Genomic DNA, 14,867 nt, shown 5'->3' on the forward strand with positions numbered 1-14,867 from the left:
GAGAGATAGGTAGAGAGAGGGAGAGATAGAGACTGGTGTTCTCCTCTTCTGTCTGTCCTCACCAGCCACACGCCACAGGGCTGAGCCCCGCGCTGCCCACAGTCCACACGCTGCCTCCCTGATGGTCTGCAACCAGATTTCAAGAGGGATATGCAATTGCAATGATATTGGCCGGGTTTCCCAGATTCGTTAAGAAGCTCTTAACGCTAAGAGCTTCTTAGAACGTTCCTAAGAAGCTCTTAGCGTTAAGAGCTTCTTAACGAATCTGGGAAACCCTGCCATTGTCAGTTTGTACAGTATTGTCACTGAGTGCTCTGAAGGATATTATGAGCCAGGGTACCCTGCAGTAGTTTCTCTGAAGAGGGATTTTTTTTCTGAGCATGCTGCACTCTGCGTACACATCAATATCCATTCAGAATCATTGCCAGTTCTCTCTGGAAAAATATTTGTATTTTTTTTGTGGCATGGATTGAATTCAGCTCACTCCGAATCCACTGTGCTTGACTCCAGCCATTGTTGCTGTGTCAACCGTATCATTATGCTATATATTTTTTACATGTTATTCCTCACAGTACACGCACTTACATTAGTTTTACTGCCATCTGCTGCGATTGCCTTGTTTTCTAACTGTGCTTTAAGTTGAGAATGGGCTTCTGACGTGTGTTTGCCGTGTTGCTTCACTGTCACCATGGTTCCTCTAGCTTTCTTTTGCTTCTTTTGTCTCTGTCTTGTGAAAGTTTGTTAGAGACTGGGTAAGTGTGGCTAACAATTCAATTGAAATCTCACCCCTGGTTCCCAAATGTATAATTAGCCCTTATTGCAGTCCACCCCCCCCATCTTCCAACACTTGAATTGTTTTCATTTCATTAGCATATGTGTAGATGCTACTGAATATACATGGGGTTGGAAGTGAGAGTTCTCATATTTGAGGAATCTGAAGACTGATTCCAATTACCAGAGCTGAATTAATTATGAGAGGCCCCTTCACTGTACTACACCATGCATGTACATGCTGGGATAAAGAAATACACTGCATCACTGAAAAGCCCCCAGTTGAGATTCCTATCGGGGACTAATTATACTTCTTCGTACTGTAGCTGAAACAAAAAACATGTAGTATACCTAAAATACTGAGATTTTAGCCTACTAACACACTGGCCTCTCGCAAGCCTTCCCCCACCTAACCTTCTCTAATGTGTGATCATGGTTGGGATGCTGGACAGGTCTGACTTGTTTATTTCCTCACAGAGACAGTATCACTCCCAAATCGACAATCTGATTGAGGAAACAGTAAAGGAGATGACGACAGTGCTGGTAGCAAAGGTACTGCAACGACAACTGACCTGACGCTACTGACTCACTGGCAGTGCATCAGGGTGGTGAAGCTAAACATACGCCACTGCCATTTCCACAACCAGAGGAGAGCAAAAACAGACTTGATCATTACCAATCATCACGTTGTCTAAGCAGGCTATTAATTTGCTTTGTTTCAGTGACAAAGATGTATTTACCTATTTGAATCTCACTATGAAAATCGACATGACTCACTTGATGTGGCGCGCGAGGTAATCATCAATACTGACTGCTCTCCCTGTCGCTCCTCTTGTTTGTCCTCCTCTCCGTCCTCCCGTCCTCAGTTTGTGGTCATCCTGGAGAGTGTCCTGGCCAAGCTATCCAGATACGACGAGGGCACGCTCTTCTCCTCCTTCCTCTCTTTCACAGTAAGACGGCTCTGTTTCTCTCCCACCCAACCTTGAGGTTTACAGAATGCAATCACACATGCCCTGAGTGGTCTTAGTACACACATCCAGCAGTTACTCGCTTTCCACAAGTGTTCTGGATATTGTATGAGAAATCTGATTAGATTCAGAGTGCACTTTTACAGTTTTGTGTCCTGGTGGGACACTTTTACCTCTGCCACCGACTCATTCACTACACGGTTATTATGCAGCTTTTGTCATGAAAAGTGGACACACAGTCAGACATCTAAGCCTTGCTTTTCCATTTGCTCTCTCTCCCCCCTTTATTTCAAGGTGAAAGCTGCCTCAAAATATGTGGACGTACCAGTAAGTGAGAATATAATATTCTATTATCTTCAATACCATTTGTGCGTGTGTGTGTGTGTGCGTGTGTGTGTGTGCGCATGCATACGTGTGTAATGTTGTCCTCCTTCCCAATGTTAAAATACAGTCCTCATTTTGACCAAAGACGGCAACCAACCGGACAGTCAAACACATAAACACACACTCACTCACACTCTCTCTCACACACACAGATCTTGATTCTTTCTGTGAAAACACACATTTTTCGCCATGATTTTCCTGTCAAAGTCTCACTTCCAGATGGTCGTCATATTTCATATTTGGGGGGGGGGGGGGGGGGGGGTTGGCACGCTAGCTGGGGGGGGGGCTAGGGCATGCTAGCTGGGTCTGTTCTAAACACCACTTCTCAGGAGGAGCATTTAACTGCCAACGTGCCACTTTTTAAATGAAGGCCTTGTCAGTGGAATCAATATTTATCAGAGGGTGATTAAAGATTGACATGACATTGGTGGGCACAATTAGTTTGGAATTGGAAGAGGCAGATAGGACTGAAAATGAGAGTGGGAGAGTTACAGACAGAAACAAAGAGTTAGAGTTGCTCTTGTAACTGTGTATGGTCTTCTTAACCCCTGTGCTGCCTTCGGGTCACATGACCCGAAGGTTCACAACGAGCCATCGTTGTGTTGTGACAACTTTACCCAATACAAAAACAAATAAAAAGCATTTCCTTTTAACCTTCGTGATACGGGGGTGTGACACAGCCCGACGGTTAAAGGAAAATGCTTTTTTGTATGAGGTAAAGTTGTCGCAATACAACGGTGGGCCACAATGACTGATGGGTCAGAATGACCCGAAGATAACACAAGGGTTAAATGAATGTCCATTTCTTATTAGCAGGCATAAAAATCTGCTCCTCAGACAAGTAGTGTACCTCTGACGCTTCTGTTCCCTTTGCACATGCCCAGACTGGGACATCTGAATCTTAGCCAGCAACTGAGGAGTGACAGGAAGTTCCCCGAAAAAGACAGCCACAGCCAATGTGGACTAATGTTAGTGCTAATGAAACACCTGACATAGAAACCTCTCACTCAGACAGTTTGCTAGCACTTCATTTGAATGTTGGGTCACATGTTTTGCTGCTAGACATGCAATAAAAGCCAGTGACGACCTGCGTCACATGAATCCTGTGGAACGCATGAAAACCTTCCTGATAGGCTCTTCCCGCAGGTTTCTCCAGTGTCTGTAGATGATATCTCTTTTTGAAACATTCATCCCTTCTCACTCTCTCTCTCTCTGCTTCTCTTTGTGTTGTTTGCTACAGAAGCCAGGGATGGACATTGCAGACGGCTATGTGACATTCATGCGCCACTCTCAGGACATGCTGCGTGATAAGGTCAATGAGGAGGTGTACATAGAAAGGTTATTTGATGTAAGTAAACCAGTGCTTCCCTGACATGTGATCCAGCAGTCGGCCCAGAGGGATAAGTCACATTTTAGAGCCCCTATACTGAAACTTCGTTTTCTCCTTCTTTCTCTTTCTGTTTCTTTCTGTCTCCCCCCCCCCTTTCTGAGCCTTGGCTTTCACAACTCTGCCTCTGCCCTGGCCTCTGCCCCGGCCTCTGCCCCAGCCTCTGCCCCAGCCTCTGCCCTGGCCTCTGCCTTCCCCTATGTTGTTTTCTTTGTTTCTATGTGTTTGTCTGAAACGTAGACAAATCTTGGGGAGGGATTATCTTAAGCAGTGTTCTCTCTTTGAGTCAGCAAACAAGAGTTAATCAATTAAAGGCAGCACAAAAGGTCCCCTGATTCCCTGCAAGGTGGCTTAATTCAATCTTTACTCCACCCCCCACTCTCACCCCCCCCCACACACACACACACACACACACATACTCGCTAAGACTTTTGCTCTGGATGTACACATTGTTGAAAGCCAAATGAAAGGTTGAGGCCAGAGGTCAACAGAAGAGGGATATGGAGAGCTCAGGGTCGTGGTACATTCAGAGTGCCGGCAGAACACGGATTGGATTGACATTTTATGGGAGTTTATTTATGGGGCATTTATAGGGAGTCAGGTGGCTGAGCGGTGAGGGAATCGGGCTAGTAATCCGAAGGTTGCCAGTTTGATTCCCTCATGCCACAACGTCATGCCAGCTGACGTTGTGTCCTTGGGCAAGGCACTTCACCCTACTTGCCTCGGGGGAATGTCCCTGTACTTACTGTAAGATAAGAGCGTCTGATAAATGACTAAATGTAATGTTTTATACATCTGTTCTTAGGTGGAATTCTTTTTTCTCCTGCACGTTGCTAGCCAGATCATCTGGTGTAGCCATAGTCTTACACAAACACATCATACACACATATATAATCGGGACACAGTTAACTGTCCACTCTATGGATTAATTCTGCATCTCAAACCTTACTTTAAACCTTTGTGGAACTGCTCCAGTAAATGAGGGTGTCTTCAGTAAATCTTTCCCTTAAGGAGCCTCTCTGACCTGGGGCTTATTGTTACGAGGGCTTAAGACAGATTGAAAGGAAGAAAGAGACACACAGCATCACATGTCATGAACGCGGGAAGGAGTGAGGGTACATGTCGGGATGAAAAAAGAGAACACTGTCTTAAGGAAGCGCCAGGGACATGATGCAGGTTATATAATCCTTTGTGATGCATGTCAACCAACTGTCAGCTCTGCTTCTTCAGGCAAACACTTCTGATTGCTTGTGCCTGATTAGTTTGTGTGTGCGTGTGTTTGTTTCTGTGTGCGCGTGTGTGTGTGTGTGTTGGGGGGGTTCATCTAACTAGCGTGACTTGCCTCCCCTCTCCTCTGACTTGTGGCAAGTGTCCACTTCTCTACGTTTGTTTCTCTCTGCTGCTTGTGACCTGCTGCTGTGCCATGTATCCTCTCCCTTGAGAAGAGCATTTCTGCTCTGATTACTGCAGAGGCCTCTCCTGCTGGACTTCTGTGTCACTCTCAATCTGCTCTGCCTCTGGCGATGCTGTGGCGTATGAAGGTGTCTCTCGCTACACTCCGCAACTCTCCTCTGCTGTGCTTTTCTTGTCACTTGCTCGGAAGGCGCGAGGCTTAGCTGCTGTTCCTCTGCTGCAGTGCTCTCTGATCCAGCAAGCGTTGGAGCTCCTTTGGTTTTCGCATGTGTCAATTGTTCACTTCTATCAGTTTTTCTTCGTCATCTTTTTAATCGTCACCACATTGTATCGTTTTAAAATGAAACTTATCTCTCATGCCGAATTGTTTTAGCACATGTTCTTCCGCCATGATTCAAATAATCTTCCTGTGTGCATCTACTAGCGTGGCCCATCTCCCTATCACTACTGGTCTCACTACAGTCTCACAGGCACTCCCACTGACCTACCTTCTTCTCAATACCCACCTGCCCCTTACTCCACCCCCACCTACATTACATTTATATTACAGTAAGTACAGGGACATTCCCCCCGAGTAGGGTGAAGTGCCTTGCCCAAGGACACAACATCATTTGGTACGGCCGGGAATGAAACCGGCAACCTTCTGATTAATATCCCGATTCCCTAACCACTCAGCCATCTGTCCCCTCCACCTACCCCCTACTCAATACCCACCTACCCCTACTCCGTCCTCACCTACCCCCCGGCACCCAGCTCTACCTACCTAACACTTACCAGCACTTGGGTCTGAGTACAGAGGGTTGATTTATTTGGAAACCTCATTTTTAGGCACCCTCACTACATTGCCAAAGATAAGAGAAGCATAAACATGAGGTCTGGGCTAATTTATAAAAAAGTTGAATCGATCGCTAAGATTGATTGAAGTGAACAACTGAGTGAGAGTTAAGAAAGAGGAGGATTAATGTGTGTCAAAATATTTTTTCAACAAAAAGATAATTATTTTAAATTATGAATATTACAAAAATATTTTACTTTTCCAAACACATCTGAAGGCACTCAGACATGTTGGTAATTTCTGTCATATAAATATAATATCACATATACAGTAAATATAGGACAATAATATTTGACCCAGATCTGAGCGATGCCATAAAAACAGCATAAACAAGTAGTCACCAAAACTTAAACCAATCAATGAAGGTGGATTAAACACAAAAATACTATAATCATTGTTATCCCACCCATCCATACACCCAGATTCTGAGGACGTGTAGGTGATGAGATTTTAATCTTTTTTTCATCTTGATAAACACCAGTGATTTGTGAATATGACTAAATAGCATTACTGATGATTGAAAGAAGAATCCCTCTACAAACCACTCAAAGCATATTCAAATGACAAATGAAGTCTTTTGTTTCAGCCTACATGAACCCAACGGTCGTTGAGACAAAAAAAATTGGTCTAAAAGAACTGTCTATGACCAGACTTCATTGATAGGAATGGTGTGAACAGACTTGCATGCCAGCCAGAGGACACGTGTGGTGTCTCAGAGAGATCCAGGTCAAGGTCAGAGGTCCAGTTCGAATCCACACAGTCAGTCCTGTTCCAAATCTGCAGGCTTATGGGACAATTGTTCCTCATGATGTCCTGTGTGAAGTGCAGGGTTTGGTCATAAAAAGCGTGTGCTAGAAAGTAAGTTCATCACCAGTAGTCCAAAGGCTACCCAGTAGTTAATTATGGGCAAAGAAAGTCAGTGTCATAAGCAGATTACAATGACTTGTCCCAGTAATTTGAATATGCATCAGTAGGCCAGTGTTTGGCCTTGCTTGCTCTGTGACATGAGACTGACCATATGGCCCAAATGTTAATATTGTAAGTAAACAACAGTGCCCCATTGAATGAATTATGATTTGAGACATATTAACACGTGACTAAAACTCATGCTGAGACAAAGGTTGGAGGGCAGGGGGCCTTGTTAAAACATGTCTTAGTTTGACCCTTTACAGGCTCCGTTTCCAGGGATAGCTGATCTTGTTTCATGCACAAGGATTGGTGTATGTATTATTCTAAATTCCTGTGAAGGAGTATTATTTGTATAAGTAATGATTATTTTGATTGTTAAGTTTATATGACTAGAAGAGATTACAATAATGGGGTTTTTTTCCCTCTCAAAGCACAGCCACCTAAGGAATGAATGTCAGAGTCAGACCGCTAAGTTTGTTACACTCTGGCGTGGCAAACAGAAAGACAAGGAAAAGGTTAGGCCAGGAACAGAGTTGGGGTGTGGACGAGGAATAATTCATTTGTTTTGCTCCCCCCCCCTCCTTCTGTGGTGGTTCTTGAAAGAACAGCTGAAGAGATGAGGATTAAAACAGCTGTGCTTAACGTGGAAGGGGCTCATCGACTTAATGCGGGTGGCCCAGAGATCATTGATTAAAAAAGCCATCTCTTCAGCCATGGCCAAATCCAGCGCTGCACTGATACACTGTGGCCTCGTCCTGCTTTGCCTCCTCCTCTCACACCAACAGCCAGAATAGAGGGGGGGGGGGGGGGGGGGGGTGCTGTCAGCAGGGGGCATGATGCCAGGCACTGGGCGAGGCTAGGCTCCCCAGGGTTGGGCTACAGATAGAGGGATTACACTAGTCAATTATACACTTAATCTGCCCTGCCTCGGGTGGATTAGGAGCCTGGCTCATTGATTGATTTGAAGTATTTCCGTTGACCTTGGGTAGTTATCTGATTCACAGCGAGATTGCACTTTGTGACGAAAGTTAAGGCGCTTTTAATCGCTGATTCTCTCTCTGTCACTGCAGCGCAGCAAACTGGTTCACCACTGGCCGGACCAGGGAGGGGGAGGGGCCAGGGGTGGGGAGGTGCCAGGGGCTAGAGGTACAAGAGCTTAGGCAAGATTGAGATTGGGATTTTGCACTGCTGTTGCTGTTGCTGCTGGCGTGTGCTGGTGGCAGGGGCGGCGGTGATGATGAGAATGAGACAGAATGAGTCACAGACCTGCTGTCATACCACTTCACTGTCCGGGACACTTAACCACTTTGCAGGCCTCGGTCACGAACTGCCACTCCAAGTGAACAGTTTAATCAACTTGAGCTTGTGTGGCACGGAAAGTTAACAGTGGCGGGCTGAGGCAAGCGGTGGCCAGGCCACCGACACCAACATCCACGAAGGAGAGTGAACCAGGATGAGATCTGGGGGAAGAACTGCAGCTGTCCTTGTCTGACTCCCACTCTCTCTAGCTGTGGCTGTTTGCTGTTGTGTGGCAGATTGATAGAATACTCACATCTAAGGAAAGTCTACAGAGTTGGGTCTGTTAAATAAGATAGGGTCAAACTGTTTTTTTCCCCAGTTAAAAAGCAATCATACAGGATGAAGTAACTCATTGGAATATGTCCTACTGCTTACGTTGCTATTTTTTATTATATAACATTCCTTTTGTTGGCCTTGAAGTCATGTTATTTACTTTTGACTTTAAAAGAGTCTTGGTCAATTGGATTTGTTGAAATGATCAACAAAAAGGGAATCAAACATGTTTACAGAATTCTGCCAGTGGAGTCATTAGAAAGACAAAGATATTTTGGTCCCATGAAAAGCCACGGAACATCGATATGAGCACAACACTGCCTCAATGTCCTCTTATTGTTTTTCATACCAGTTATTAATCTCTTTAAGTTGAAATAAACCAATTGTAGAAAGAGGCTTTAGACGGTCATGCGGGCCGTGGAGAGTAGGTCACCCGAGAGAACGAGCAGGTATGGTTCTGGATGTTGACTCACAACGACTGTTGTGACTGTTCAAAACAAGTTAAAAAGGTTTCGCTTCCCTTTAATGAAGTCTGTAAGCAGCTTAGAGTCTTTATAATTACTGAGAGATCACTTTGTTTTCCCTCTGTCCAGCTTCACTGGGATCTTCCACAGTGAACCAAATCCCCCCCGTGGCAGAGTGCAGCGCTCCAGGGCAGGGCTAGGGGAACATCATGGGGAGCGTCAGAAACAGACCAGGAACAACAAGACCAGGAAAAATGGGTGTTAGAAGGGGATGTTTTTCTGTTGTCGCTTAGGTTAGTGAGAGATTTTGAGGGTTATAGTGATTTGGCAACAGACACGTACGTGCGCACAAAAGCACTTACACAAACACTCTCTGTCTCTCTCTCACACACATATACACAGCCTACTCTCACACCTCATGAATGCATGTGAACACACTAATAAAGCCTCTGTCATCTGCTCCTTCATCTCTGGCTCCCTCTCTGTCTAAAGGGAGGTATGGTGGCATTTGTTTGATTAACTTGCCCCACAAAAGTGACAGCTGCTCGCTGGTGCATGTGGATGAGTGGCTCAGCGCGGGGCCCTCTTTGTACATCTGTCAGCGCGGAGGCAGGGGGAGCAGGGTGAAAAGAGACAAATTGGTCCCAAAAGGCAGGCCATTCACCTTCCGTGGCCCCCCTGCCCCCCCCCCCCCCCGCCCCTCCTTCCCATTCAGGTGCTCGGCGGGGCCCTCAAGTGCTTGCTGGCTTATTCCATTTTCGCTCCCCCTATAGAGGCTGAAGCCCACAAGTGTTTTACCCTTCTTTCTGCCTCCCTCAATCTGCTTCTAAGCGGCCCTTTGTGAGGAGAATGGCTCACTTTGCTCAGGCCCTGAGCTGGAGCTTTTTCACCACTGAGCTTTTTTGTCCCTTATTGTGTGTTTACTCAATGACGCAACGCAGACTATAATTCCAGCCGTTTAGTTCCTCACAACACGCTCTTTCCCTCCTTAGTTTTTTTCTCCTCCTCACCCTGTGTTTTTGTAATGTAGTCCCTTATTTGGACACTGTTATCAGTTAGCTGACACTCATGCGTGGAATGAGACTGGCGTTTTGTGACCGACTCAGACTGCCACTGAATGTAGCTTGGATACGACTAAATGTGTTCCCTCTCGTTTCTATGATGCACATTTGCATTGGGGCCTGTGTATGGGTGTACATCCACACTGTGCATTGTTGGCCTGGAGCTCAATCACACCTCTTAAGAGGACTTATGCAGGCATCTTGGAGATGTAGTGCTAGCTGGACACACACAGGGAGAGTTTTGTTCCTCTCCTGGCTGCGCTGAGGCGTGTGAATCGTCATCCGGGGCTCCTCTTTGTACCAGTGACACAATCAAAACAGTTTGAAGTCCATAAGCTTGCTGAGACCGAAACTTTATTTCAATTCTGCTATTCACAACCTCCCCACCCCCAACACACTACACATGTTTTTTTTGTTTTTTTTTCAAATAGTAGAAAAGCTTGTTGACAGAAAGAGAGAGTGCTGGGCAGAGAGTTGGCTGGATGGAAGGGTCCGTGGTGGTGTTGGTGTTAAAGAGCCTGGCGCAGCGTGGCAGGGCCGCGGTTCTGCCCATCAGTTTCCTGTCAAAGGAACTGCCTCTGGGGGTCAGCACAGCAGCTCCCAGCTCAGGCCTCCTTTTTTTAGGGGGGAGGGGGGGGGGGGGAGAGAGAGGTGCATAGCTGAGGGGGGGGTGTGGGGAGGTGGGGGGGGCCCGAGGGTCACCGGTGTGAGTTACTATGGTAATTGAGTTCCGTCATCAATGGGCCTCCCCTCATGAGCTATAAAGCACACAATAATAGGCCAGCGGTAGCGGTGAAAAGCAAGCAGGTAGGATTAGCCGGCCCCTTTGTCGTAAGTGCATAATGTCTTGTAGTCAGATTTAAAGACTTCTCAACCCTCAGGTCCTCTGCTCAGCCGCCCGCTGGGGGGCCTAATTTAGCTGCCCTGGCTGCCAGAGTGAGGCCTGCACTCTCTGGGGCAGGATAGCAGTACGGACAGCTCTTTTTAAATCACTAACAAAGCCGTGCAGACACCCTGGCTGGGAGTGCAGGAGAAAGGTTGAGGCTTCGATCGGCCTACCAGTCCTTAATGGATTTTTGAGGATTGTTTTGTTTTTCATTTTGTGGGGGCTTCAGTGGCAACATGTTTTTTGTTGTTGTGTGGAGTGTGTGTTGGGTGTGTTGGGTGTGGAGTGTGTGTTGGGTGTGTTGGGTGTGGAGTGTGTGTTGGGTGTGGAGTGTGTGTAGGGGGGGATGTGTGCAGTATGTAACAGTCATATTTTATTTTGTTGTGTGTGTGCTTGTGCGCAGGCATGTGTGTGAGTGAAAGAGAGAGAGTATTAAAAAGGAAAAGTGGTGCATTATGGCTCTGTGAAACACAGCGGCCTTCTCTATCCTTTGGAAGTAAGCCTGTCACTTTGCATTAGCATCGCCGCAGCAACAATCATCATTCCATGCCTCCCGCTAATTGCAGACACAGCTGGGTCCCAGCAGGACATCTACTACACACTCGGCACCCTGCAACAACCAGCCCCAGTCTGTGGAGAGCTCTCACACATGCATGCTACACGGCCCTAACATAGCAATGAAATGAACACGCATTCAGTCACCGGCAAAGACACACTGCCTGGTGTAGACACCAAAACACACTTTGGAGAGACACAGACACAAAACCAGAGAAAACCGTGCAAGTGACCAGAATTTGAAAAAGATGAAGACATTTCCGACAACTCACTCTGGGACTTTTTTTTTTTTTTTTTTTTTTACTCAATAAATACACATGAACAAAAGCTTACATTGGAACACAAGTTCTCAGTCTGTCACAAACACACACACATAGACATTAGCAGCAGCAAAGGCAGAAAGAGGCAGAGTCACAGGTTGCTTGTAATCCCCCTGTACCCCCCATGGAGGGGCCCGCCTCTCCTCTAGCATTCCTGCTTCTCCATGCTTTTTAGAGACAACACAAAGGCCCTAAGCCGACCCCTTACCAGCCCTCTGGCCCCGTCTTGTAGAAGAGAGGCACACACACACGTCAGGTGTGTGGACCCACAGAGGAAGCATGGTGTGTAAGTGTGTAAGTGTAGATGTGTGTGTGTGTGTTTTCCCCGGTGTGTCATTTTCAATCAGTGCGTGTGTGCGTGCGTGCCTTTGTCATCGCGTCTGCTTGTGGGGCACGTCTGGTGTTAGTGTCAGTTTTTTGTCTTATTAAGCCATGCCATTGTGAATTTAGTATAGTATACATGTTGTATAGGGAACAGGGGGCTGTGTATATGTGCTGGTGGCAGGATGGGAAGGGTATGCAGATTTTGCACTGAATTCTGTTGGTTTCCCCCCTGCCAGGCGTTATGGCTTCCTGTAACATGTCAGATATGGGTGTGAACACAGGGTTCAAGGAGGGGTGTTGTGTGTGGCAGTGGGGGGAAGTGGGGGTGTAGGAGGGATGGTGTTGGGAGGGCAGGAGGTCGTTCTGCCTCCCAGCTCTCACTCCAAGGGGGATGGGACCTGCAGATGTTCATGTATGTTTGCCGGTTGGTGTCTGCGTCTCGGTGCCTCTTGGTGTGTGTTTCTATGGAGGTTGGAGGATGGATGTGGGTGGGTGTGCGTACGTGTGTTGAAATCCCCCCTCCCCCCCCTACATATATTTACAGTCCCTACCTACACACTTGCTTACAAGAATTGGATGTACACCCCCTCCCCTCCATCCACCCCTCCAACCCCCCAAATCCTCCTGAACCATCCGGACCCTTATCAGATGGAACTCGTTAGAATGTCACAGATTTGATCCCTGTCGGGTTATGGCATTATGTATTCAGAGCCATATTACGCTTGTTTTGGCTGTCAGCAAGTGCTAGTCCCCTGCTGATCCCGATCTAGCCTAAAAAAGAGAGCTGGGGTGTGTTCGTCTGTTCAGAGAGAGGCTTTAGTCTTCCTAGAGGAACAAAGCGAGAGTGCCATCACTGTTCATTTGACAAGCCTGGCATCCAAGTCAGCCTCCAAGTTCCCTGCAGATAGACACAAGCATTTCACAACGCTTCACTTCTCATCTGAACGAAACATTGCGAGGATATCACGCTCTTTAGCAAGAGAGCTGGCTTTTAGGGGGTCGGAGGGACTCAAGCAGTGAAGGAGAGAGGCTGGAAGATGTCCGTGTGGCCGTGTGGCTCGGCAGATGAAGGTAGGTAGGTCCAGCTTGATGGTAGGGTCGTTGTGTGAAGGGGGGGTCAAAGGTTGTGTAGTCAGCATGAGAGGATAACGAGTGGGGAGGCACAGAAAGCAGACCATTTGGAGGGAAAGGTTCAGAGAGAGAGGGGAAAGCAGGGAGAGAGAGCAGCTAGTCACTCCAGGCCTGGCCTCCCGGTGGGGGGTCGTGCTCGGGGCGAGATCACATCCCTGCTGCCGTGGCGTTGCCTTCACAGGCACAGAGCAGCAGACACGGAGCTACTCACACCAGGTCACCACGGTGATTCACCCCGGAGAGCTTAGCGTGGTACTCTTACCCTGCTAAAACACTGTAGGGTGAATAACAAGGCCCTGTCCACTGTGGAAGTTCTGACCGGGAAAGACCCCATCAGATGATGTCCATTAGATTCTACTTGAACTGCTGGAGTCATTGTCTCCGTCATCTAGGTTCTCTGAGGGAAACTGAGATAAAACAGATATTGCGCTCTAGAATTAGTAAATTAGATAACATTGACATATATAATATTTATGGAAATATACTTATGCCAACAAGGCTAGTAGCAGAGCCAAAATGCCCAACATGTGATGCAAGTTTAATCAAACAAACTCAAGGGTCACCCCCAGATAGTCTCTCCCCCCCCTTCTCCCCTATCTCTCCTCTTCCCTCTCTCTCCTCTCTCCCCTGCTCTGACCGTTGAGTGGCAGTCTCATCTGATTAGTATCAGCCTGCTTTGATCATTACCAATCAATTAGACGGGAAATCCGACCGGCCTCACAGACAAACATCTCAAGCCTTGTGGCTAGCTGCTGTAACTGTAGCTAGCGATGAAGGACTCCAGTTCCCTGCCCTCAGAGAAAGACAGAGGGGGAGAGGGAGAGGGACGGAGAGAGAGAGAGAGAGAGAGAGAGAGAGAGAGAGAGAGAGAGAGAGAGAGAGAGAGAGAGAGAGAGAGAGAGAGAGAGGAACCAGGGGACATTTTGAAAGAGAGGGGGAATGCTGGAGATGTATGAAGACAGACAAGGGAGAGCAAGAGAGCTATAGAGATGAAGATTGAAAGGAAGAGAATGTTATTATTAGGTCTGATTGTGGTTCAGGATGCCAACAACATGTTCCTTGGCAGAACACACAGGTTCTCTTTTAGAACACAAAATGATTAACTGATGCTTTCACACACATTTTACAAGAAGTCTCCCATTTTCTCATGTCATTTAATCACTAGAATAAATCTAGGTAGGATTGATTCTCTTATTTTTCTGAACGGCTTTGTCAGTGAGACTGGTGTTGACGTGTGTGTGTGTGTGTAGGTGTGTATTGTGTGTGTGTCCTGTGACTGTGTGCCTAGCTGGAGAGCACTGTGTTTGTGTGTGTTCCAGCAATGGTACACCAGCACCATGAACCTGCTGGGGACCTGGCTCACTGACCGCATGGATCTTCAGCTCCACGTATACCAGCTCAAGATCCTCATCAGAGTGGTCAAGGTGAGAAGTTCCCTGAACACATGCCCCAGCACCACAGCACACAGTCTCAAAGGAAAGGACTTCACATGTACCTGAAAGCCACACCCTAAACACACCCAACATCCGTTTTGCAGTTTATCAGTGGGTATAATACAGACAAGCTCAAACTTGATAATCAAGCTGCTGTCTGAAAACAATCTACATTCGAATCATTTCTCCCTGACTGTGAGCCATGACCTAAAAGGAAGGCAGCCGTGACCCGCTTTGTGTTGGCGGGCTGTGGAGCACAGCCCTGCCAGGAAGACACAGAGCCAGTGTTAATATTGCAGTGTTAGTTTGGTAGTGTGTGAGCGGTATCGGATCCTGTCAGGGTGCGTCTCATCTTCCTGCTCATCAGAAAAGAGAGGACACCAGAGGAGCTGGAGACATCGTCCCACCATCAGCTACTATGGAGAGGGACACTTACTGTCCAAAGAGATCAGAC

The 14,867-nt window shown here is 47.0% G+C and overlaps 1 protein-coding gene across 6 annotated transcripts in view; it reads left to right on the top strand.

Annotated features, from left to right (window-relative positions):
* The window catches only part of cadpsa (Ca2+-dependent activator protein for secretion a), a 76,717-nt gene that overhangs the window by 59,458 nt on the left and 2,392 nt on the right, over nt 1-14,867 (top strand). For 5 of the 6 annotated variants that reach the window (XM_062470002.1, XM_062470011.1, XM_062470028.1 and 2 more), the window contains 5 exons: nt 1,249-1,323; nt 1,638-1,721; nt 2,034-2,066; nt 3,364-3,471; nt 14,300-14,404. In XM_062470002.1, the coding sequence (XP_062325986.1) occupies nt 1,249-1,323; nt 1,638-1,721; nt 2,034-2,066; nt 3,364-3,471; nt 14,300-14,404 (405 nt within the window). Of the gene's footprint in view, nt 1-737; nt 753-1,248; nt 1,324-1,637; nt 1,722-2,033; nt 2,067-3,363; nt 3,472-14,299; nt 14,405-14,867 lie in introns of all 6 variants that reach the window. The other variant, XM_062469994.1, reaches the window with a different exon arrangement.

The sequence above is a fragment of the Osmerus eperlanus genome, chromosome 1 (assembly GCF_963692335.1).
Source record: "Osmerus eperlanus chromosome 1, fOsmEpe2.1, whole genome shotgun sequence".
NCBI lineage: Eukaryota > Metazoa > Chordata > Actinopteri > Osmeriformes > Osmeridae > Osmerus > Osmerus eperlanus.